We start from the raw sequence: 25,903 nt of genomic DNA on the forward strand, positions 1-25,903 counted from the left end.
GGCTGTTTTCTTTACGATCTGCTTTGTTTCAACATTCATTTTATTTTCCTGTAGATATTAGGGGGAAAAGCCCATGTCTTTTCAGGTACTGGGAGTAAAGAAACCTGGATTCAGGTCTTGAATCTGTCACAGATACCCTGTTAGCCTTTGAGTAGCCTGATCACTTATTTGAACTATTTCTCAGCTAGTTATAAAATAAAGGTGGATAATTTCATCCCAAGACAGATAGCCCCTGTTTAAATACCCCATCCAGAAGCACTTTGATAAGTTACAACAGCTAGGGTGTGTACTTACAAGTTCTAGCTGTAACTTCTTGAGTAAGCTGGGAAAGTGAGTTCGTAGTCCTGTGTTTACGCTGTATCCGTAACTAGTACTTAAATTGCGCTCCTCTTTTCTTGCATTGTAGGGTAGTAAATCCTCCCAGTGATGCTGTTTTCTGGGCAGGGAGTGGGGATAAAGGCTCCCCAGGTTGCCCAGGGAGGTCGTGGGTGCCTTCTTGCTGGAGGTGTTCAAGGCTGTGCTGGATGGGGCCTTGAGCAGCCTGGTCTAGTGGAAGGTGTCTCTGCCTATGGCGAAGGGGTTGGAACTAGGTGATCTTGAAGGTCTTTTCCAACCTAAACCATTCAATGATTCCATGTCTGCCTTCCTTCTGTGCAACTCCTTAGCTAATTTAAGATGCCTTCCTGGGAGAAGAGGGAACTGTGGTGTGATAGGATAAGGTATAGCTCTTCCTTTTAATCAGAGAGCAAACGTGTACGTATGGAAAGGTTCTGCAGGGCAGTTAGAGGCCCACACCGTGGACCTCGCCTCTCAATAGCATTTGTGTGTGCAGCTTGGAAATACTGTTTTAACTTTTTCTTTCTATTTTTTTAAAGTTGTTCCACTTGAATTGAATGTGTCATAACTGTCCTTTAGTGCAGTTGAAGAAAAGTGTTGGGGTTTTTTTTTTGTATTTATAAAGATAGATCTTGATTCCAACCTTTGTGATACTGTGATCTCAAATGCACAGTACTGCATGTGTGTTGTGGTATTGATATGTGCACTAACTGAAAGAAGCAACGAAGCTGAAGCTGTGTGTTTATTTCAGAGGCACTGGTGGATATACTCTTGACAGTTGTGAAACTCAGCCCTTCTCTCTGTGAGAGCAGTCACCTTGCCGTGTTGCTGGGGGCCTATGGGGCTACACTGAGTCCTGCAGGTAAGTGTGCTACCCTGGGAAATGTGCTTCTTACTGCATCTGGTTTTCATCTTCATGGGTGACTGACTGACTTGGGGTTTCATCTTGTTTTTTCAGATCAGAAGATACTGCTGTTGCTTCAGTTATATGAGAAGAATAATCAAAGTCTGATAAATTCCAGGTAGGCCGACCACCTTCCTTTCTTCAACTACCTGCAAGTCATCAGTCTCACAACTGGCATTTTTCCAGGGCCTTATTTTCAGCTGAGATAAAACAGTGAGCAAGGTCAAACCTAGAGGTGAATGCTGGTTTTGGAAACATTTTTCCTGTGTATTTTCTCTTCTTAATGTAATTCTTGCGTGTCACCCAAACTTTTGTGTAGCTGTGGGTTAGGTGAAGGACCACTCATTTTAGTAGTCCCTCACTCTCCATAGTGGGAACTCACTACAGGGGTGAACTAACAGTTCTTACACACCAATGGTTTTGGTCTGCCCTGCTCAAATGCACTTCTCTGTCTGTAAGGTATGGGCATTAATGTTAACAACCATGCAAGATCACTGGCTCAGGCAGTTGAGGCAGGACTAGACTCTGAATTAAGAACTCCTAACAGCTTTGTCTGAGAATACTGATAATCTTTCCATCCTGTAAAGGTGGGACAGGAAATGAAGGTTCTTCTTAGCAGGGAATTGAAGTGGCTTTCGCAAGCCAGGCCTCTGGCACTAGTTGCATCCTGCATAAATCTTTACTGGAAGTGTTTGCAAATGGGAGGGTGTTATGGGAGGAGGAGATTGATTTTAGAGGTCCCAAGATTTTGTAGCCTTTTTAAAGTGAAAACAATTTCATACTGTATGCTGAAGTGAGACACTTGGTTAGACTTGATCCCAGCACTGAAGAGTTTGAATGAACATAGAGAGCATTCAGGAAAAGTGCTGTAGATGCAGCCCAGCAGAGCCTAACTTCTGTTACAGCCTTCAGGTCCTGTGTGTTAAGAAGACCAATATTATCCTTTCAGCTGCCTCACTGACAGATGTGCTGCTGGCAATACCCACATAATGAATGACAGTATCAATAGCACTTTTAACTGAATGGCAAAGTAAGTTGGGTCCAAAGAGCAGCTTAGGAGGAGAATAAGGATTTACGTTTTACTGAACCACTGTGATGCTGCTTTGAAATATTAATTTCATTTGAGGTAGCCTTTTCTGGCCAGGTCTTGATCACTGTCTCCTCATGCAGTTGTTTGCATTTGTAGCTTAAGTAGAAAAGCATTTTCTTCTGAGAAGGTTAAGCTCTGACTTAGAATAATAGAGTAGGAAATAGTTCATGAGACACCCTCAGACTGAATTTGAAAAGCTTTCAAATGGATGTAAAAGGTGTTGCCAGGGAAACGAGTTCAAGTTTCAAGTTCCCACAGGATAATAAGTAGCAGTGAAGGGAAATTTGAAATACTAATTTATGTCCTCTCTAATAGCTTTTCACTCGGTGGCAGCAATCCGTTGACTAATGCCTTTTAACAATGTTTCAGAATCCTCCTATGGGGTCCAGCCGCTGTGGAGCATCACAAGACTTGCAAGAGTCTGGGGAAGTCACTATGGCAGCAGCCAAGCATGGAGGAGATTCTGTGTCTGCTAGATCAAGAAAAGATGATGAAGACAATTCTGTCTTTCCCTCAGCATCGCCGTCTCCTGTCATCACAGGATTCTTTTGATGTAGGAAAAGAGATGCTCACTTGAGTAATTTCTTTCTTGCATTCATGTAATACATTGCAATTTGTTTATGTCAGGAGAGTAATTTAAGTTTATGGAAGGCCTGGAATGACTTATTCAGGATCACTTTTCAAAGGAACTGCAGTATATGGACCACCTCTTGTCAGCAGTATGATTGTGCAGTGTTGTAAAGATTGACAAGTATAAGCCAGATCAGAATTTGACTTTTAAGCAGCTGTTAAATTTGCCTGTCCAAGGATCCACTGGCACTGGGCTCTTCAGTCTTTCACACAGTTTGCTAACATGCTTCTATACCTGTTTGTGCCAGTCGGGGGGAGCCCTGATACAGAAAGCGAGAGTTAAGTACCAGCGTCTCTCACCCTGTGTTGCATTACGTATTGCAAGGTTTAGTGTTGGCTTCTGTGTAATGGGATGAGGTGGTTAGGGAAGTTTGAAATCAAGCTAGAAATTAGTGTTGTTCCTTACAAATACTGGTTTGGTTTTGGTTTCAGGAGGTGCAAAAGTCACTGTACAGAGATGAAAGTGTCAACAGTCTTGATGACTTCTATGATCCTTGTTTTCTACTTCAACTCTTTTGTGAACTGACCAGACCAGGTAAAGTGAATGTTGTTTTCTCTTTGATATTTAGTGTCCTTTTACTCTCTTCAGGAGCTGCATGACTCCACCTGTAGCTCTGTGTTTCTCCATTCAAGAGGTGATACCTCAAAGATATTTGTGCCTGGCTTTAGACAGAAGAGACACGTATCAGTTAACCACCTACTGTATTGCATTCTAATTTTCAGAACAACTTTAAGAGTAACAAGGTATAATGGGCATTAAAGGGTTTTGCATTTTTAAAAGCTATTTTCCAAGTAATGCAATGTATCTAGTGAGACTGGGCTACTCAGAAACAGTGCAATGTAGCAGCAGACAGGCATTTCTGACAAGCTTCTCCAGATGACTAGGTGCTCCCTCATAGCTCTTTTAAAGGTAGTGGGTTAACCCTAGGTAGAGGGACTGATCTGCTTAAGATGAGGAGAGGATTTTACACTGGAACTGGAAACAGCTTGGAAAAGACAGTGTTGTAATTGTAAAATAGCATAGGAAGGGTCAGGAGAGAATACTCTTCACTGGAAGGTTGTATTATTTTTTTCTAGTGAGTATGTAGAGCCATGTTCTGCATCAGCTATGGTATCACAGCAATGTGATGGGCCAAAGAGGCATGGCAGGGATGGTACCTTCTGCTGCTACATACAGTGCTCCACCTGCAGCTGATAGGACTGCTCTGATGTGGGACTGCTTTGTGGTCAAGTTTGTGGGAGCAGTAATAGGCTCATTGCAGTCTCACTCTCAGTGGGAGCTGGGCAGAAGTCAACCAGCTTGGAGAATGTGTCCTGCAATGCTGGAGGAGTTCTCTGGGCATAAACCAGAAGCCACCATTGCTGGGGAAGGTTGAAGTTGTTTCCTGACCAGAGTGAATCTCTGCAAGGATTCTGTCTTCTGTGACGGAACTGATGTGAGATCTGGCCTTATATAGGCTGTGGTTATAGTATAGGGAAACTTCAGCCAACTCATTTTCTACCAGACTGAGATGCATGGGGCCATTATGTGTCATGAATGAGCCTGTGCTCATAATTGTTGGAAAGTTTGATGAGATCTAAGTGGTGCTTGAAAACTAGTTATTTAGGCTCACTTTCTTGTTTGACATGACCCTGCTTCACATACACACATCCCTGCTTACTTCACAGGCCCAAAGAGCCCTGATCAAAGAGACACTTGTATCATAAAGAATTTGATAACTGGCTCCCTCCCTATGTTGATTATGATTAACCACTGCCTGCTTAGAGCTGAGTTTGGCTTTCCACAACAATAATAGCAAAGGCAATTGGCAGGCTTATCACTGTCTTTCAGTGAAACCATACTCAGTCCTTATTTGTTCTCCCATACCCTTACAGTACACTACCTACTTTGTGTTTTCTTAGCTTATACTTAGCTATAGTTGTAAATTGCTCTGTATAATTCTGGCAGCAGTAAAAAGAACTGTCTTTTAGTCTGCCGAGGAAATAAAGGTACCACACCTATTTGGTGTTTTGCAACAAGATGAATCTTAGACAATCCAGTTAATGCTGGGTCTTTGAGATTGTTGTTGATGAAGAGCATGGCCTGCCAGTGTCTTTTGAACTTGAGTGTAATAGTTGTGAAAAGCACTGCTGTCATGCAGCTGTCATCATCACCCACCACCTGGAGGTCACCACCTTAACTGGTGAGAGAGATTTGGTGGCTGTTGGGCAACCTCAGCAGCACTACAGTCAGCCAGCAAGGGCCACTGCTCGTGCAGGCAGCAATGGGGTTGAGGGAGTTCTTGCACACCATGTTCTTGCAGAGCTGAGACAGTGGCTATCCTGATACAGACTGGCTCTAAAACTGGGGAGGGGAAAAACAGTTCTCTTAACTGCTCCATGCTGAGTGAGAGACTGTGTCCTAAGAAAACCATTTTTAAAGGGCCCAAGTGATTTATGAGTTCAAGTCCCACGGTGCTCCTAAATCATGTCAGCAGCTCTTGGAATTCCCAATTCCTCTTTATTTATTTGCTCTTTGTACTGGCTGCACAGTGCCCTGTGCACAGATGTTATATAACTGCTGAATGTATAAACATAGACTTTTTGCACAGTGTTTAATGCTCACTGAGTAAAAGGTAAGCCATGAGTTGGGTAGATAGCAAGTTCTGTCTAATGTGAGCTCTGATAAGCATCAGTGAAAAGGTTTTCCATCATGGTTTTCAAGGTATTTTAAACAAACTGTATGTCAGACATGGAATGAGCATTTTGGGGGGTTTTAACAATAGTTTGTTGTTTTATGTTGGCTGTCCAACACACTCTCCAAGGTCAGCTGGATGAAAAATATTTCCACTGCGTGTTTTCAGTGGAAGAAAGTTTTCCAAATAAATCTTTCTGTGACCAGCATGAGCTTCACTGCTGGAGTGAGAACCTTGGATTTCAGTATGTGATACCACCCCATAAAATCATCCATGGTATACATTAATACTTCTCAAGAGCGGCAGTCTGAAGGGCAGCCCTGTGGTGGCTTGCTGTGGAAGGGTGTGTAACACCCATTTGGTCCTGTACTGGAGAGGGGTAGTTGTGTAGGCCAGAGCTGTGTGTGACATCCATAAGCGATGGAGAATCCTCTGTAGGCAGATGAGTTTTAGATCATCTTTCCATGTTCCCTTGGGATTCATCAGAAAGTGGCCATTTCCCACTACTTACCTTGCACCCTTGCATCATGTCTGAAGAGTGGGAAGAATGGAGCTGCTCTGCCACAGGCAGAAGGTGGCAGAAGGCATAGATTAGTTGTCTCACTGGGCTCTGATTTTCTTTCTCCTGCCCTGTTTTTGGTATTCCTCTCACCATTTTTACTTCAGCAGTGGTGGCCTTGCCCAGTGCCTGGAAGCAGAGGTGGCTGGAGCTGTATCAGTGGGAGGTATGGTGGTGAGAGAGGTATCTCATGCTAACGAACTGTGAGGGTGATAGAGCATTGGAACAAGCTGCCCAGAGAGGCTGTGGAGTCTCCTTCAAAGGAGACATTCAAAAGCCACCTGGATGTGTTCCTGTGTGTCCTACTCTGGGTGGTCCTGCTCTGGCAGGGGAGTTGGAGTGGATGATCTTTGAGGTCCCTTCCAGCCCCTAACATTCTGTGATTCTTTGCTCACTAGGAGATTGTTTCACGTTACAGCAGTTAAACTCAATGTGTTTTGGTGAGATGTGGTGTAGGGAAGTGCGCAGGAATTGCTTGGTGTGATGTAACTTGTAAACCCACTCACTGAAGAAATCTGCTACTGCAGTTCAGTGGTGCCTCTGCACTGGTCACCTAGCAGTGGGCAGTGCTATTTGCTGGAGACCCTGCCTCTGCCTGGCTGGCTGGTAACTAGCAGAGCTGAGTATGAAACTGCCAGGCATGAAACTGAAGTAGGAGTTCTGGCAGTTGAGGAAAAGATGAGAGGAGCAGCCCAGCTGCTGGTGCAGGGACATAAATAATCTGTGATTTATACATAAATGTATACATATATTTTAGTTGTGTGTGGGTGGTGGTGGGGGGAGGAAATCAGTGGACCAAATATAGGTACTTGTCAGTAAGACTACAGCCTCTTCTTAAACAGGAATATTTGTTTCTCAGAAACTTCCTCTTGACCTTTAGTGTGAATTACAAGAAAACATGTGAATATTGTTGCTAAACTCAGAACAGCAGTACCTTTGCATTTTAATTGGAAAAATACAACTGAGGTGCTGTTTTATTCCATTACCAGTGAATGGGAGATATTCTGGAGGTTTTACATCAAGTTATTTCTAGCCATCATGGAGCAGAAATGGTGCAAGTTCTTCAAAGCACACAGCCCTTAAATAAGAAACTCTAAACCATGATCGCAAAATGCTATGCAAGATAAATGTTAGGTTCAAGGGTGTGTTGCCTGGTTGGCTGATTGCTGTTCACTGCTGGATTTTATTTGTCCCAGAAGGGCATAAGGGTGCAGTTTAGTACATTTCTTGGAAAAGATTGTACCAGCAGAATCACTCATGCCTGCATGGTAACAACTGGTGTGGCTAACAGCTTGTTTATGTATTATTTTTCTGTCTGTTCTGTTGCAGAGAAGCTTAGTGCAGATAGGCTTTTCAGTGGCTATGCTGATGTTTCTTTTATGCACAGGCCTGTCACAGTGCCTAGAAAATGTTTTGGAGAATTTTACCTCTTGTTTCTTTGTACCTCCTTTCCTGAAATGGTGAGATTACAGAATTTACTCCTAACTTTGCATGCTCTAGCAGGCAGAATCATCTCTGCCATAGGCACATGAGACCAACCACATTTAATTTCAGCTCAAGTAAAGAATTCCTGTTCAGGGTGATTTGCAGAATGCCTTTGTTGGCTGAAGGACCTTTCAGCATGCAATGAAGTAATAGTTAGTAGGGGTTGAACTAAAAATTGGCAGTTATGAACAACAGTTTTGTTAAGGATCATAGTGCTGTTCTGTGCTCTTATAGAATAGAATAGAATAGAATAGCATTAAACAGGTTGGAAAAGACCTTCGAGATCATTGAGTCAAACCCAGCACCATCTAATCAACTAAACCATGGCACCAAGCACCCCATCCAGTCTCTTCAAGTTAATTAAATGCACTGGGTGGTTTTCATTCATTTTTTTCCCTTTTCCCTCACAGAGTGTGTAGTGGCATGTCACAAGTTTGTTGAAGTTAATGCCCTGGGTCTAACAGTAGCTGCCCTCAGCAGCTATGATTCCAACATGAGAGCAGCTGCGTACTTTGTCCTGGCTTCCTTTCGTTCTCATCTGGAAGGAGCTCGCTTTCGAGAGAAGAATCAGGTAAGCCTGAGCTCAGCTGATAGTTAGACATTTTAGGTGATGGACACTGAAAGGAGTGTCACTGCTCACTGCTTTACTCATCCATCTACATGTGCATGGGGAGAGAGCTTAAAGAAGCTTTTTATCCTCTGTTCTGTTCTGTTGCTTTGTGTTTCCTCCTGTTACAATCAATGGGCAGAAAAAGGCGGGAAATGTGCTTTTATGATTCCTAGGAATTTTATATGTAGAAGTGTAAGTCCTGATGGGATTGCTGTTTAATTTATGGCCTATGAAATGTCCTAAAAGCTTATTGATGTATTCACGCTCTCATGTTGCATATGGTTCAAGCTTTTTCTTCCCTGGGCTTTTGTGCTGCAGTTGCTGTATCTCTTGGATTCTGTGCAAAATGGCATTGAGCTGCCAAACCTCAGATTTACCTTCTCTTTGAGCCTTTACATTGCTCGTGTGGCACAGCAGATTCTGAAGCCAGGTACTGTAATCTTCTGTGCATGTTGAACTCCTGGGGTGGTGAGTCACTGACTGATACTGGAAGATGAGATAGCTGTGACACTGGCAGGAGCCATGAAGTATGGTCTCCTGTATTTCAAAGACAAACTTCTGGTGCTTGTGTAGACTGCCTGGGAATTGCCATTTTGATCTGTGTGCAAATCCAGGCTGATCCATCAGGAAGGAAGCCACTAACTCCTCATAATATTGGGGTTGAGGTGGGTGGAGGACTGGTTGAGTGTGTGGGTGCTATTCAGCAGATCAAGAGTAGGTTGGCCTGTATGTCCTTTTATGTTAGACACTGAATCAACCCAAGTTGCCATTGCAAAGGAGTATTGTAGCATCAGGGAGTAGTTTAGTTTGGAAGGGACCTTATGAGGTCTCTAGCTAAACCCTCTGTCTAAAGCAAGGTCAGCTGTGAGGGCAGACCACTTTGCACAGGGCTCTATCCTAGAAAGCCTCCAAGAATGGAGACTCTAGAATCCCGCTGGGAAACTTGTTCCACTGCTCGTGAGGGACATCTTGTTGACACATCTGGTCTGTCGGGTACAAATCAGGATTGCCTAACATGAAGTGTTAGGCTTGAAATGTGGAGAGATTTGCCTCTCACTGTCATGCAGATGTTTGTTTTGTCAATGAACTAATGATGATTTTGCTGAAATCAGAGCCATATTGAATATTTTATCTTCTCACCTGTTTTGTGCATACTCTGAATGAACTTTTGACTTTGGGGAAGAGGAGGGGTGGCCAGCAACATAATCAGCCATAGAGCAAAAGGCCTCCTTGCTGTAATTAATGTACTGGTCTGACAGCCAGCTGATACACTGGAAAACACAGGTTCCATGTATTTTTCTGCATGGTTGTGTATTGTGACTGTTGTCCTCCTCCACAATAACCATTGTTTCTCTTTATAGAGGACCACATGTATATAAAAGTAAACAGGTTCCTTCTATCACACCAGTATTTGGACCTGAAGAAAGTACCAGGGTTTTTCCAGCTTTTCTACAGTTTTGAATTTGAGGTAATGTAAGAATCTCATCTGAAGTATCCACTAATTCTTCAGAAAATGATAGAAAAAAAGGCATAGAAATGCAATTAAATCTGTTCTTCCACAGGCAATTAATTTGATGCATCTGTGTTTTATATTGGAATAAGAAGTATTATTTCTTACTAGTAGCACCTAATGAAATAATGAGCTGTGCTGTGCATGCTCTGTAAGCACAACCAAAATGTTCTGCCCTACCTAGCTTACTTTCATGTCTTGAGTTTGGATTATTAGTGTTGAAATCAACTCAGGCATTTTAGAAACAGCAACTTTTAACGTTCCATTAGCGGTGCATATTTGTTCCTGATAGATGTTATTGATTACATTTGATAGGGATGAAAATTGAGAAGTCCAGAAAAAAACCTGTTGGACAATGTGCTGGCGCTCCCAGGGAGCCAGGCTTTTTGTGCTCTTATGTGCAGGCCTTGTTTTGAAGTGTCTGATGGTGGTACTTTGCTTTTGGCTTCTAGTCCAGTACAGAACGTGAGTGGATTCTCAGATTTCTTGGAGAAGGGCTGCGTGATAAATACTGCTACAATCTTTATAACTACCAGAAGATTTTCCAGATCATTCTTTCTTTTTTCAGCAGTCCTCTGTGTGATGAGAGCTCCCAGGTAAGAATGTTTGTTTGTTTGAAAAAACACCCAAGTCCACAGAAAATCCCAAACCCACAAATGCTTGCACAAAGGCAGAGGTTGGTCTCTTCTCCCAGGCAACCAGTACCAGAACAAGAGGACACAGCCTCAGGCTGCATCAGGGGAGGTTTAGGCTGGAGGTTAGGAGGAAGTTTTACACAGAGAGAGTGATTGCCCACTGGAATGGGCTGCCTGAGGAGGTGGTGGGGTCGCCGTCGCTGGGGGTGTTCAGGGCGAGGCTTGACAGGATGCTTGGTTGCATGGTTTAGTTGATTGGGTAGTGTTGGATGATAGGTTGGACACGATGATCTCGAAGGTCTCTTCCAACCTGGTTTATTCTATTCTATTCTATTCTAAATAGAAATCAGAAAGGAGCAGTTGATTCCTCCTTTGTCCTCTGTGGTAGTTTTAGGCTATGCCTTTAAAATTTGGTTACAGATTTTGCACAGAAAACTAGAAAAATATAAATCAATCACCACTGGGTGTAAAAAGGAAAACCAAATAGAATTCTAAACTATTCCATTGGAGAGATATCTGCCACAAGACTGCTTGTACCAAAATATTCGGGGGGCTTCTCTGCTCACTTTGCTCAGGAGAGATTAATCTGCTTCTGCTGACCTTGGCTGCATTATTTTGGTTGAGCCTAACCACTACTTTCTCTCTGCTCCTTTCTCCCTTTTGGACAGGGGGTGGTAGGGCAGAGGGACAGCTCTCCTGGTCTTTGACCATGGGGGGTTTGTGTTGTTTGTTAACTGTAAATGTCTGTAAATCCTGTATATTTTGTACATACTCATTACATTTCATTGTAGATTGTAGTTTTGCTTGTAAGTACAGCTTCCATTTCCTTCCAGCTGAGTTAGCCTGGCAAAGTTAATGCTGGGGGGGAAAATTCAACCCACCACATCTTCCTATTCCCTGTTGAATTTGTGTATGCGTGGAGTTGGTAATAATTAGTAGGTAATAATTTATGTCTAAACCAGAGTCCCCTGAAATTGGAACAGGTCCCTACCATCATGGAACCTCACTCAGTTTCATCAACTGGTGGTCTGTCTGTGGTCATATTTCTGCTGCTTTGTGGAGCATGCTGTGTTGCTTAAATAGTCACAGGGGCCTTTGCTTTTTCAGGCCTCCTTATTCCCTAACCAGCATGTTACCCGTACAGTTTTTTAGCAGGAAGAAAACTCACATGCTAGAAGCTCTCATGTTCATTAGCATCCACACTGAGAATTTCAGTCTGTTGAAAGTATCTCAATTAGGTATCAAAATCTTGGACAGAAAGAGAAGATTGTCTTGCTACTTTAAGATTTCTGTTTAAGAGCAGCATCTGTTGTGTATGAAGCCTTGAAAAGAGAATGTCTTTTCTTCCTCATGGTTGCTAAGAACATGTGGCAGTTGGCAATACATTCTAACTTCTAAGCTGATCAGATCCCAGATTCCAGTCAGGTGGCTAATTATGCCCTTCTGAAAGATTGATAGTAGTTAGATCCTGACTATATTCTAATTTTGTAAGAAGGCAAATTACGTTTTCTGTTTCAGAGTCATATTCTGGATATATTGCAAAATGCTGCCCATGTCACCAGTGCTGCCTATGAACTGATACAAGATCAGAGCCTCCTAACCTGGATAGTGCATACCTTAGAAAACAGGTAATTAGGGAAATGCTGGTCAAATGGGAACCATTGTACTGTCCAAAGTAGAATAATTATGCAACTGAGTATGAAAACAAGGGTGACAGGTACAGAGATGGCCTGTCAGAGGTTGTGACATTTGGCTCCTAGGGCCATACTGGCAGAGCTTGTCAAACTCTTGAGTGTTCCCTTGCATTTCTACAAACAAAATCCAGATGCTCTCAGGTTGTTAGTAGGAGGGGTGAAGATACTTCCTTACAAAACCTAGAAAACAAAATGGCACCTTATTATAGCATGTGGGATGCTTTCGTTTCAAAACCCCACAATTCATACTGTGTCCTAGGACCTCCTGCACAATTCAGGGTTGTCTACAGTACAAGTTTCCTGAACAAGTTCTGGTTACTGCTCACCTGTTGTGTATCTCTCTGGTACAGTTTGGTACACTTGGAAGTGAAAAGGCCTGGATTTGGCCTCTGGTACCCAATAATTGTTTCATGATTGTACTTTTGAGCAATATACTTTCTGCAGGCTCTGTGCAAGAGTGGGATTGCTTCCCATGCTCCCACTCTGTCCTTAGACTAACAAATAAAACACAGCTCCTGATACTGTGCTGTTTGCATTGCTGTTTCTACTTAAAGCTGTAGGAACGTAAGGAACCAACCTGCCTTGAGCAGTGTAGCTGCTCTAAAGAAATGGTGGCAGTAGGGGCAATGTAATACAGAGCAGAGCTATGTAATGAAAGATGCAAGTCTCATATGGGGGCCATGATGCATCACTGTATCCCCAGCTGCAGCATGGCAAGAGGAGGGTAGTAACCAGGGCCTCTCTGTGGCTAGGGCTTCAAAGGGGTGCACTCTCATGGGGGCCCTGGCTGGGTGCCTCTTGTAATTCACAACTCCAAAAGCTCCCTAGAGTATTGTCTCCTCTAAGTGATGGATGGTTCCTAATTAGAATCTGCTTTCCAAATAGGTGTTTGCCTTTTTTTTTCCTGTTTTTCAGGCTTCTGGAAAACAAGCTGTTGAATAAAATAGTTTCCTTACTACATACTCTCTGGCTAACAAATTCAGGAAGCAAGAAGAAAAGCAAGAATCAGTCCAAGGAGAACAGGAAGTTTCTTCCAGTTCAGATTGTGAATGAATTTCTCTATGTTTTGATCACATTAATCAAATATATTCGGTAAGTCCTTTTATTTTCTTCCTAATCAATTTGCATTTCATTCTCTGTCCAATTTGTAATGTACTAAGCCCAGAAGAATTTCTGGTAGTTTTAATGCTTCTTTCCCCTTTCATTTTGAAAGCTGAATAGTGAATTTTGATGAGACCTCTCTGACGTGAGGGTTTAGCTGCTTAAATACACGAGGAATAAAATAGCAACTGGTGCACAGTTACTTTCAAGTTATATATCCTTAGTTACCTGCCATTTTTAAGCAGCCTTGTTTTACCTTTCTTCTGCTGGGTTAGAGTCTGCAGTTAGCCATGCAGTTTCCTGCAAGGTTCTTCATACTCTGAAGGTTTAGACTTTCTGTGTCTGTACCATGCAAGCAAATTATACAAGAGGAAACCATGCAAAGTTCTTCACAACAGTGTTAATAAAATGGTCACAGCCTGGAGAAGCTATGTTTATTTCCTCAAAATGTTGAAAATTCACACAAAATAAAGAAGCCAAGGTAAAGCTCCAGACCTCTGACCTCACCCTTGTGTGCCAACTGCCTTTGATGTTTACAGGCAGGAGGGCAAAGACTATGTTTCATGGTCTGTTGTGCCAAACACTAATGGAGTGAAAAAGCAATGGTTCAGTGGGAATGAAGGTAATTATTACTGGCTTACTGAAGAAACAAAGTATATGTCTAGTGCATAAATATCTGAGGGGTGGGTGTCAAGTGGAGGGGGCCAATTTCTTTTTGGTGGTGTGCAGCAACAAGACAAAGAACACCAGGTACAAAGTTGAAAATAGAAGGGTTCACCTCAACATGAGGAGAAACTTCTTTACAGTGAGGGTGGTGGAGCACTGGAACAGGCTGCCCAGAGAGGTTGTGGAGTCTCCTTCTCTGTAGACTTCAAAACCCACCTGGATGCATTCCTGTGCATCCTGCCCTAGGTGATCCTGCTCTGGCGTGGGGGGTTGGACTCGATGATCTCTGGAGGTCACTTCCACCCCCTAACATTCTGTGATTCTATGATTCTATGAACTGCAGGAGAAAACTTTAGGAATAGAGACTGTGAAGAGAAGACACCTGTACCTATTTTATTTTATTAATTAACATGCTTCAAATACCTAGCACTTTGTTCTTTTGTTTTTGTTCTCATAGGACTAATTTAGGTGCAGCTGCACTGACTCAGTTTTTCAGTACCTTCAGTTCTGTGCTGGAATATCGTGCTACAGTTGTGGAGGCCTTCAAGGAAATGGGTCGTTTCACTGTGAATGACGGCCTTCTCTCCAACAAAGAGATCCTGCTGCTGCTGCATAAGTGGAGCATCATCGAAAAAGACCTGCAACTGCAGGAGGATCTGCAGGCTCTTGCTCAGAAATACCAAGTCAAAGATTTGCTTAGTAAGTACTAACATGTAACAGAAAAGTAATATTGTTGAAGTTAATATTGTTGAGGTTGTTACAAGCTAACCACTGAAGTGAGGCAAAGCTCATAGGAAATAGTATTAGGAAATTTTATTGGACAGTCTGATGTAGCTTGGGAGAGGAGGAACAGTAATAGCCATTTTTCAAGTCTTCATTGTAGTGATCACAGTACATTAGAGGTTGGAAGGGACCTCTGGAGTTCATCCAGTCCAACCCCCTGCCAAAGCAAGATCACTCAGGGTAGTCTGCACAGGAATGCAACTAGGTGGCTTTGGAAAGTCTCCTGAGAAGGAGACTCCACAATCTCTCTGGGCAGCCTGTTCCAGGGCTCCCTCACTGTGAAGAAGTTTCTCTTCATGTTGAGGTGAAATCTCCTGTGTTCAAGCTTGAACCTTCTGTTGCATGTCTTGTTACTGCACACGACCAAAAAGGGCTTGGCCCCCTCCACTTGACACCCACCCCTCAGATATTGATAGACACTGATTGGTCTTCTCCCCTCAAGACCAAATAGCCCCATGGCTCTCAGTCTCCCCTTCATAGGGGAGATGCTTAAGGCCCCTAATAATCCTTGTGGCTCTCCATTGGACTCTCTCCAGCAGGTCTCTGCCTCTCTTGAGCTGGGGAGCCCAAAACTGGACACAGTATTCTAGGTGTGGTCTCAGCAGGGTAGAATAGAGGGGGAGGAGAACCTCCCTATACCTGCTGGCCGCACTTTTCCTGATGCACCCCAAGATACCATTGGCTCTCTTGGCCACAAGGGCACGTTGCTGTCCCATGCAGAACTTGCTATCCACCAGCACTCCAGGGTCTTTCTCCATGGAGCTGGTCTCCATAAGGGCAGCCCCTAACCTGTACTGGTGTCTGCTGTTATTCCTCCCCAGGTGTAGGACCCTGCACTTGTCCTTATTGAGCTTCATGAGGTTTGCCTGAGTTCTAATTTTAACACAGTTGTGGCAGCTTTGGTGGAATAGAGTTTATAAAAGGGAAAGAGCTCTAAAGTGCAACTTGCTTGCACATCTAGTCAGATTTTGAAAAACTTTCTTCAATGAAATTTTTAAAACCAGTGGTTGGAGGCTTTCTCCACTCCAAGATTCAAACCATTCTGAGTGGGGATTGGGGAACTGAAAGTGAGATGGGAGTGAAAATCAGCAGTAGAGCAAGTGAAAATGAAACGGCTGGGTTTGATTATTGTCATCAGAGTTGGAAGAAAGCAAAACACATTTGGACTTATATGACCTCTCTCTTTTTATCTCTGTGAATAAAATGTAGAAGGAGCTTTGTAGTGGGAGGTGTTAAAGACCCCTGGTTTCCTGCCAATACAGCAGCTGGTCTTGGTGCATATTAAAACTTTTATAGGTTTCAGTAAAGGTTTTGTATCAGTTAAGCTAATTATTGAAGGATTTAAAGGATACTATAAAAGCTTTAGGTTTTCTGAAGTTTTCTCCACACCCTTTTTAGTCTTAGAGAGTTATTGTAGTGACAACTGTAACTTATTGTGTATATGGTTTTAAACTATCTATTGGCCCAAGGCTCAGGAGCTATAAAGCAGTTACAAAAAGGAATGCTTCTCTTACATTTTGTTTCTGAGGTTGCATTTCAAGAGTCAGCCCCATCCCTCGCAGTCCCCAGGGGGAGAGGCTGAATTGCATTTAGTTCATTTAAGCTGCAAAGTGCAACATAATTGCAATTTGTGATTATTTTCTCAGCAACTTCTCCAAGGCAGACTGCTGTAAAATGCTGGGTGGTATAGTGGTGGCAAAGGGCTGTTGGTCTTTGGGAGCTTTACATAGAATACATAGAATAAACCAGGTTGGAAGAGACCTTCAAGATCACCGCGTCCAACCCATCAACCAATCCAACACCACCTAAACAACTAACCCACGGCACCAAGCACCCCATCAAGTCTTCTCCTGAAAACCTCCAGTGATGACGACTCCACCACCTCCCCAGGCAGCCCATTCCAATGGGCAATCACTCTTTCTGTATAGAACTTTTTCCCCGTGTCATAGGCAGCATCTAAGAGAGGGCAGCTCTGCATCACAAAGTTCAGCTGCCAGTCTCTTCCCTTTGGGGTGTGGAAAATTCACATTTGGCCAGCCAGACACTCAGCATGGATGCAGCTGTGCCAGAGAGATGCAGGCCTCGCTGCATCAGCCTGTGCCCTTCCAAAGCAGTGTAGCTGTGCTGCTGTCTCCTTCCACAAGCAGGCCTGTGCTGCTCTTTTGTTGGCCCACAGGATGGGGGCTTGAATATTTCTCATGTGGTGGTGTGCAAATAATGTAGGCTTACTGGAAACACTGCATTTTGTGGACCTCTGGAAACTGCCTCGGCTTCGCTGGGCTGTGGGCCAGGGCCCGGCTGGCTTTGTTGCTCACCTCAAAGTTAGGAGATCCAGTTCAGGAGAACGTTTCAGTCTGTGAGTCACGGGGAGCAGCCTGTAGCAAATTTGCTCTGAACTGCATGGGCTCAGTTAGCTTGCTAAATGAGGCTAGAACTTACCCGTTCAAGCAGCTGAAACAACACCAGATGCCGCCTTTCTTGCATAATTTTGTACCAAGAAACCCCTTTGGACTATCTGATGTTTGTTTTGGTGGTGTTTTTCTTCTTGCAGAAAATATTAAAGAAAAGAAGAAATCTCAAGTGTCCTCTCGTGCATATCATCATCTTCGGAAGAAGAAGGAGGCGGAAAGTGAAGACAACATTGCTGCAGACCTCCAAGTCTCTGAGCTGGAGAAATGCAGAGATCACCTGAATTCCATATTTACCTACTGGGAGCCTGTTTTCCCAGTGGTGCCTACCAAACATGAAGGGGAGCCCCTCCAATCTGCTGATGTTGAAGGTGAAACAGTCAGTCTTACCTGTGCATCCACACACATGGTAACGAAGTGGCTAATAAGGTCCATGGTTGAGCACAGCCTCAATGCGCGGAATGTTTCACTAACTCTGCGGTGGCTGCAGAACTGCATCTTGCCACATGCAGTGGCAGTGCAGGAGATCCTCAGGGATGTGATACTGAGAAACAACATCTTCAAGTTTTACACCCAGATCTGTGAGGCCAGCGGTGGGATGGCTGGACTCATTCAAGACCTCTGTGTGTTCAGTTCAATTATGCTTCATCTAATGGATGCTCAGGGCCTGACCAGCAACAATTTTCATGGACTTGTGAAAACATTGTGTCTGTCAGCAATGACAGAAGAGGATGCAAACAAGAAAGGTAACTCATCTTTTCACTCACGTTACAAGGTGTTAACGGTAGAAAGCAGGTAGTTCTGTGTTTGTGGGTTTTAATTCATCAAAACAGTCTGAAGTTTGCCCATGTCTGTTGGTGCTCATAACTTCACAAAGTAAAAGCTGTGTCTTTAGTGTGATGGGCACAGGGGTTGGTAGCACAGAATAGGATCACGTTGTAGGAGTTTCTGATAGTATGACAGTCATACTGCCTCAAAGAAACTTTCCTTTCTAGGGTAAAAAGGGAGTTCGGGGGGAAATAACTCCAAGGGGAAAAATAGTCTGCAATGAATGAGTCCACGTGGGTATGGGCTCTGATCCATATGCTGTTCAGTGTTATTTGAAAGCAAGAGCCACAGGTCAGATTTAAAGTGGTCAGAAGGCTGAGCTAACAAGAAACCATATTCTTTCTTTAGTGTGAGGAGAACCATGGGGTTTACGTGGGCCAAAACCCCACAGGTTTTCCATCTAGGGAAATAGTTAGGAAGCTATTTTAAAAGATAGATCTGGAAATAAAGTGGTTTGATTTTTGTATCACTATGTGGAAACAGAAGAATCTCTCTTCTGATTTTTCTCTTAATTTTTCTTCCACAGCTGCTTGTGTGTTCCTGACTTCTGTTTACATTGGGGACATATGGCTTGGAGCACAGGAGCCAGCTATGTTAATAACCCATGTCAAATTGATCTGCAGCAGTACAGATAATAATTTGAATGATGATGACTTGGAAACTCATCAGCAAAGAGAAGAAGTGATTATGCCTCTTTGCAGACCCCTTTACTTGGCTACACTGGGGCATTAATTCAATGAACTGACACTTAATCTTTAATGCTATGTGCTCTGCCACCGTTGCTGTGAGCTATGGAACCCTCCTGAACTGTTCTCCGTGCAGACTTAACTTGTTTTGTTGTAACGATCAATATTTTATTACTGAGTGCAAACTCACAGGGGGAAAATTGTATTCATCATCTCTCAGTGGAACATTAAAGCTATCATTTCCCTTTTCTCAAACAGTATGGGACCCAGTGTTATTTATATCATTTTTATTACAGGGGTTTTTAACTTCACGAAGAACCAAAAGGACTGATTTAGTGCATTGCCTCTGGACTGTAGTCGCTGTGTACTTAAAATCCATCCTCTCCCCAGTGTAAGATGGGGAATCAAGGCTGGGACTTCACCACAATGTGGCATAAGTGCAAAAAAACCAAGTAGTCAGAGGTTTAGCCACCCTGATTTATGCTATTTCTTGAAGGACTGCGTTTCTTTCATGATACATGATACCAAAGCCAGTATGAATAGAAGACCAAACACTGGAAACATGATGGTCTGGGATTCTGCTTGTTATAAAGTTAAAAGGCTTTTGAAGGCATTTATATTGGAGCTGGTCTGGTTTTCTTCTCTTTCCTGTTTGATTTGGGGTGGTTTTTTCATTATAAAAAGCCCTGACCATTGCTGCTCCTGGGACTCACAACAAAGGCCCATCTTGCTTCCACGCTGAAAAGATGAGAGATGGGACTAAAACCCAAATGACATGCTGCTGGTTGATAATACATGGTTTTTATTGGAAATTCTCTGTGAAATCTGATAAATATTTCTTGAATGTAGCCTCAGGGGCAGTTTGATGTACCGTGCCAAATATGCAAACAGGCAGAGCCTGACTTTGAGCCTTTTGAAATGTAAACCAGGATTTATTAAACTGATTGAATCATGAATATGTGCTGTGCCTAGGTACTTTGCACAAATTCTGTACAGGGAGAAGACCAGCAGTGCACACTCCTTGTGATGTTTATTTAATTTGTTTGGGTTTGTTTTTTAAATTAAACATGAGATGCAAATAAGGAGGATTGCCTCTGCAGAGAAATACTCTTGTCTTAAAGAAGCCATAATGCCTATATCAAGACTTCCTTTGAATAGAATAGACCAGACCAGGTTGGAAGAGACCTTCAAGATCATCGCGTCCAACCCATCACCCAATCCAACACCACCTAAACAACTAACCCACGGCACCAAGCACCCCATCAAGTCTCCTCCTGAACACCTCCAATGATGGTGACTCCACCACCTCCCCAGGCAGCCCATTCCAATGGGCAATCACTCTCTCTGTGTAGAACTTCTTCCTAACATCCAGCCTAAACCTCCCCTGGTGCAGCCTGAGACTGTGTCCTCTTGTTCTGGTGCTGGCTGCCTGGGAGAAGACACCAACATCTGCTCTCTACAACATCAGTTGTAGAGTGCAATAAGGTCACCCCTGAGTCTCCTCCAGGCTAAGCAACCCCAGCTCCCTCAGCCTCTCCTCATAGGGCTTGTGTTCCAAACCCCTCACCAACTTTGTTGCCCTTCTCTGGACATGTTCCAGCAAGTCAACATCCTTCCTAAACTGAGGGGCCCGGAACTGGACACAGTATTCGAGGTGAGGCCTAACCAGTGCAGTATACAGGGGTGAAACGACCTCCCTGCTCCTGCTGGCCACACTGTTCCTGATGCAGGCCAGGATGCCATTGGCCCTCTTGGCTGCCTGGGCACACTGAAGGCTCATGTTCAGTCTACCATCGACCAGTAACAAATATCTCTTGAAAAAGCTACAAATCCATTGAAGCCTGAATTTTGTGTGCTATAAATATAAGGCTCTGACATCAGGAAATCTTCTTTCCACTGAAAAAAGCCATGTGTTTTGCTTAAATTAAAAAATAAAGGGGGGAGGGGGAAGTCAAAATGAAACCAAAGGAGTTCCAAAACAAAATATGTATTTCCATCTCGTCTAACTGGAAACTACTCTTGACCCAGGGAAGATTTTTGTTTCAGCTTTCAGGAGGGACTGAGCACATCTAAGAGTGGTTTATGGTATGATTTGGTCAAGAGAATTAAGGAAACTAGGTAAGCAAAAAAAAATGAATGCAAATAACAGAAGGGCAACAAAGCTGGGGAGGGGTTTGGAGCACAAGCCCTATGAGGAGAGACTGAATGAGCTGGGGTTGCTTAGCCTGGTGAAGAGGAGGCTTGGGGGAGATCAGTTTATTGCTGTCTACAACTACCTGAAGGGAGGTTGTAGCCAGGTGGGGGTTGGTCTCTTCTCCCAGGCAAACAGCACCAGAACAAAAGGACACAGTCTCAAGGTGTGCCAGGGGAGGTTTAGGATGTTAGGAAGAAGTTCTTTATAGAAAGAGAGATTGGCCATTGGAATGGGCTGCCCAGGGAGGTGGTGGAGTCACCATCACTGGAGGTGTTTAGGAAGAGACTGGATGGGGTGCTTGGTGCCATGGCTTAGTTGATCAGATAGTGTTGGATGATAGGTTGGACTTGATGACCTCAAAGGTCCCTTCCAACCTTGTTAATTCTATTCTATTTTAAACTGACAATTTAAAGCTACTAGCCTGTTCATGCAAAAGATACATAGCTCATGTGCTTATCTCTCAGCACCTCTGAACTTCAGTATATTTTAACAATTCAGCCATTAAAAGATTATTATGAACTCCTCCTGGAAATAATAGGTATAGTTAAAAGCCATAGATGCTTAGTAGTTGAGTGATTTGTGCTTGTGAACTGCTGCCAGCATGTTTAAAATGCCCAATAAATTATATAGGTGGAGAGATTATTTTAAGCAATTAATCTTCATTAAAATAAATTGTGGGGAGCATTTGAAGTGGAGAACTTGCTCAGACATGAGCCTACATTGCAAACCAAGGGAGTTTTCTGCAGTTTGACACAAGTTGCTCACTTTGATGTCACTGTGATGAGAACCGTGTGGCTGATCCTCCAGAGGGCTCTGCAGTGGGCCCAATGGCTTAGGCTGCCCTCACAGAAGTCACAGCCAGGACTAGCCTTTTAATCAAAATTCACAAAACCTCAATAAAGTCAACAGCCCAGAAAACCATTTTGCTTCCTGTTGTACCTGGTGTACAGAACATGTACAAGTTGAGTTGCAGGTGAGCGTCCTCAGGAGTTGCAAGGAACTCAGCAATGTGCTGCTGGGTGCCAGTGCTCAGACCAGGACATCTGACACATGAGCAGGAGGACTTCACACAGCACAAGTAACAGGGCAGGACGATGTGACTTTTGTGTGAGGAGTGGTTTGGGGCAACACAAGTCAACTATGTCTTTGTACCAGCAGCATGAGCTGATTTTGGTCACACTTTCTTGACTGGTGGGTGCAGCTTTTCAACCATCCATGAAAGCTGCAGACCACGCAGGAGGTAACGGAGTACTCTGAAGGAATGGGAAATTAAGTGCTCCCAGTGGAAAGCAAAGCACTGGAAGGGCCTTGAAATAGGTAGGTATAGAAATGTCATGTGGGCATTTCTGTCTCCCCCCACTGCCCTCCTCCTAAGTTTGGTGCTGTAAGATTGGCTTGCATTTGGCATATATTAGTTTATATGCTTCATACAGTGTGCCTTCCATTTCCAGGCAATTGGAATGGGGAGAGAAAACAAAAATATCTTTTCGGGTGTTATATACTGTAAGATGTTCCAGTTCAACTAATGAAAGAACATCTGTTGTTACAAATGGGAATGTCCACATCTGTCAGAAATCCCTCTGGAATCCATTTGTAAAGAAGAGGTTCTTGAAAAGCAAGGATATGAGTCTGTTGTGAGTCATGGAGGAGGATACTGGCGCAGATTGTGCTGGCAGGTGGTGAAGAACTGTTGCAGGAGAGATGTTCTAGCTTAGGGTGGGGGGATGTGTCAGGAATGATTGAAGTGCAGTTGCTTATCCTTGAGGAGGACAATGGGCCTAGATGGACAAGTTCTCTTCAGACTGTCTTTGATGATACTGTGTGGCTGCAGTGGGGTTAGCTTTAACTCCCAATTTGCAGCAGGAGAGCTGGTACCAGCAAGGAAGTTGATTCTCTCCTGTGACAACTATCTCAGCTTCAGCAAAAGGTAAAAGTATCTGAGGAGAGAGGAAGGCCCTTGTTGACTTGACTCATGGAAATGTTTGGTTCTCTGATATATTGCTCTTCATGGTCACCTTCAATTCCTGCAGCCTTTCTTTGTTTTCTCCATCTGCCCATGACTTAGTCTGACTCAACAGACTTTATGCCTTGACAAGTTTCCAAGTCCAGCACTAGTAGTAGTCAGTTTGCTCAAAAAGCAAACTGCAGAAGTGTTTATCTCAGATTAAAAAATCTGAAGATTTAAAAAACCACCCCACAATACAAACATATGCCTGGTGGTTTGGTCTGTCTCTAGTGTTTCAGACTTTTTTAACACAGCCCAACCCACCCACTTTCTGGTAACATCATAGCCCACACTCCCTGTGCACAGCAGAAGGCGGCTCTGGCAGTGCTTCATTTGCTGCCTGCTTGGGGACATGGAATTTCTGAGCTGCTCAAGTTTCAAGTGAATTTTCTGTTGTCCTCAGCCCAGCAATTAGCTGTGCAGTCTTACAGCTGGTCCAGCCCTCACCGCTTTCCTCAGCTCAACTCTGCAGTCCCAGCATTGTGCTTACTGGAGTTCTTACTCTCTCACATGGACCTTCACCTCGTTCTGCCTGAGTTTGGTGGAGCTCCAAGGGTGAGAAGAGGTGGAGAGAGCAGAGGCCACAGAAAGGGGCAGGAGTGCGAAGCACCCCTTCCAGCTGAGCTAAACTTACTCTCTCCACCTCACTGAAAAGCTGCTGTGACCCTCACAGAGGGCTGTAGCTTCTGTTAAAGCGTTTTGTCAGCCCCAGCTGAAAGCAAGGCAACTCATGCAGAAATTCAAGAGGCAAACTCACGCTGGGTTTGCCAGTGTTTTCCTTTGATATAAGCATGGTAAATGCACTTCTCTTTTTACTGATGTCTAGTAACTGGCAGAAACAATTTCAAGATTGTGTAATATTAACAATCTCTTTTCCATCTACCATTACCAAATGGAACCCAAACTAATTGGTTATTAGTGGGAAAACTATTTCCTTGCAGTAGATGAAGCTAATGACTTTATTCAACAAAACACTCACTTGAGATAATTAGTGCTGCCATTAGCTTCTTAAAGGCTGTTCTGGGTAAACAGTGTTTTAATAAATTTTAAGCAACTCAATTAATTTCTTTTTTCCCAAGGAAAAAGTAAATAAAAAATAATATTCCAGCCTTGAGGGAACTGCTGGGCTTTAAATTAGTGAAGCAAATCATCACCTATCTAAAGGCAAGGTTTTATTGGTGATGGTACACTTGACTTTGTTGCTCATTTTTTTCATATGATGACCAAGTGAAGGTGTTACTAAGATACAGCTGGTGAGTGTGGCCTGAGGACAGAGCCAGAAAGAGATGACTTGTGCCTCTCCTCATACATAAACCATACTGGTTATGCTGCCTGTTCAGTGACATCAGCGAGGTGCCTGCTTTTACAGCAAGACAACCCGGTGAAAACTGATGCTGCACCCCTGAGGATAACAGGACTCGGTGTGAATTCAGGTGAGCATGGCAGAATTCTTTACAGGACCCAGGGTGTTACTGCCAGAGGAGTAAATTGCTGCCAGCCAAATGGGTCTCACTGAGAACCACTCACCCAGCATCGCACCATGTAACTGGGAGAGGAGTTGGAGTCTGAACCCTTACTTAAAAAAAAAAAAAAAGGGATAAATTTTACAGTCATCAGGATCTAAAATGTTGATCATGCAACTCCAGCAACGCTGCTCAAATGTGGCTGTTAGGACTTTCTCTAATGCATCCAGGATTTTTCAGGTTTGTCCTTTGTTGAAAGGCATTTTTCTTCTCCTGAACTAACTCGGGTATGCAGTAGCAGTGCTTAATAGGCAGTCACAGCACTGAGCTTTTCTCTGCACTTAGGAGAACTGTACTGCTGGTTTTGCTCAATGTGTTCCAGTGTTAACTCAGGCTGAGATCCTTCCACGAGTGTCAGTTTCATCCAAGAGGGAGGTAGGTGTTTCAGAAGCAACCACAACTGAGTATGAGCTACTGAGATCCCCGCAGTGAGGCTGTTCAGCACTGGAGCTGCTTTCTTCTGTCTGCTTCCCTGCAATCACTTGTCTGTAATGTGTGGAGAGGGGAAAAAAAAAGAAGTCCAGTTATCAGGGAGATCTGTCTGGAAGAGAGCAGCAGTTTCATAAGGAAGTGCATTACCAATGTTTCTAAAAATATAGAAGAAGGTTCTTCTAACACAAAAGACATTGAATCCAGCGTGAGAGAGACCCTTGGACTTCAGACCTCTTTACCTAGCATGAGACTCATCCTTGCCTGGAAGTACAGAATGACCAACAGCAAAAGTGTAAGCTGTGACTGAACTATGGTGACTCCTCCTTTCCCCCTCAAGAAGGAAACTTCAATCCAGCCCTCAAGCTTCATTCTTTAGCTGGATTTTTAAAGAGGAAACTAGAGACATTGCTATGGCTTGCTGTCTACCAAGAGTAAAGAGAACTGTCATGGCTGCTCCTGGGAAAGAGAAAAGGGTAAAGAGCTTCATGTGATTGTGAAGAGATGTCACTGGGAATAAGAAGCATGTGTGATATTTGGGAGACGCTTCCAAACACTGGGGCTGGGAAAAGACACAACACAGACCTAAGGCCTGGTGGGGCCTGAACAAAAAAATGGGACTGACCTAAAAAGAAGTGAGTAGAACTAGAGTAGCAGGTAATTTCCAGTGTATAAATAGTAACAGTACAAAATGCATAGTTCTGCCAGAAAAACAAGTTAGTGATGAGGTGGAGAAAGCAATGGTCTGAGAACAGCAGAGCACACACTGCCTCCTCCCTGAGCTCTCTTCCCAGCAGTCTCCCAAGCTTGATCCCTGAAAAATAAATAGCAGATGAGTCCTAGACTAGAAGCAGGAAGTTCCATTCAATATGACTGAACAGAAGATTCCAGCTACTGCTATATCCTTTGGCCTTCAAAGGGGGGGGAGGAAAATTACATTGGGAAGAAAAATGTAGCCCAAAAGCAAGATTGAAAAGTCTCATTAATGTCCTGGAGCCATTGTTTCAGAGCTGAGGAAGAAGACTTCTTTGACCAAAAGTCAGTGTTTCAGTGGCTAGACAAACTTCACAACCAAAATCTATAAAACAAGATAAAGAAAATGTGATTAAATGGAAAAATCATTATTTTCAATACTTTAAAGGAAGGGAAATA

General features: G+C 43.5%; 1 protein-coding gene across 1 annotated transcript in view; it reads left to right on the plus strand.

The window, feature by feature from the left end:
• URB1 (URB1 ribosome biogenesis homolog) overlaps positions 1–19,679 on the plus strand; it is a 59,997-nt gene extending 40,318 nt beyond the window's left edge. Inside the window, exons 27-39 of the mRNA XM_054165774.1 lie at positions 1,088–1,198; positions 1,295–1,358; positions 2,700–2,883; positions 3,393–3,495; positions 8,090–8,250; positions 8,608–8,719; positions 9,651–9,757; positions 10,252–10,395; positions 11,953–12,062; positions 13,044–13,220; positions 14,353–14,594; positions 17,230–17,832; positions 18,441–19,679. Coding sequence (XP_054021749.1) covers positions 1,088–1,198; positions 1,295–1,358; positions 2,700–2,883; positions 3,393–3,495; positions 8,090–8,250; positions 8,608–8,719; positions 9,651–9,757; positions 10,252–10,395; positions 11,953–12,062; positions 13,044–13,220; positions 14,353–14,594; positions 17,230–17,832; positions 18,441–18,646 — 2,324 coding nt within the window. The 3' untranslated portion in view covers positions 18,647–19,679. The remainder of the gene's footprint in view (positions 1–1,087; positions 1,199–1,294; positions 1,359–2,699; positions 2,884–3,392; positions 3,496–8,089; positions 8,251–8,607; positions 8,720–9,650; positions 9,758–10,251; positions 10,396–11,952; positions 12,063–13,043; positions 13,221–14,352; positions 14,595–17,229; positions 17,833–18,440) is intronic.
• The last annotated feature ends 6,224 nt before the right edge of the window (positions 19,680–25,903 follow it).

Source organism: Dryobates pubescens, chromosome 12, assembly GCF_014839835.1.
Source record: "Dryobates pubescens isolate bDryPub1 chromosome 12, bDryPub1.pri, whole genome shotgun sequence".
Taxonomy (NCBI): Eukaryota; Metazoa; Chordata; class Aves; order Piciformes; family Picidae; genus Dryobates; species Dryobates pubescens.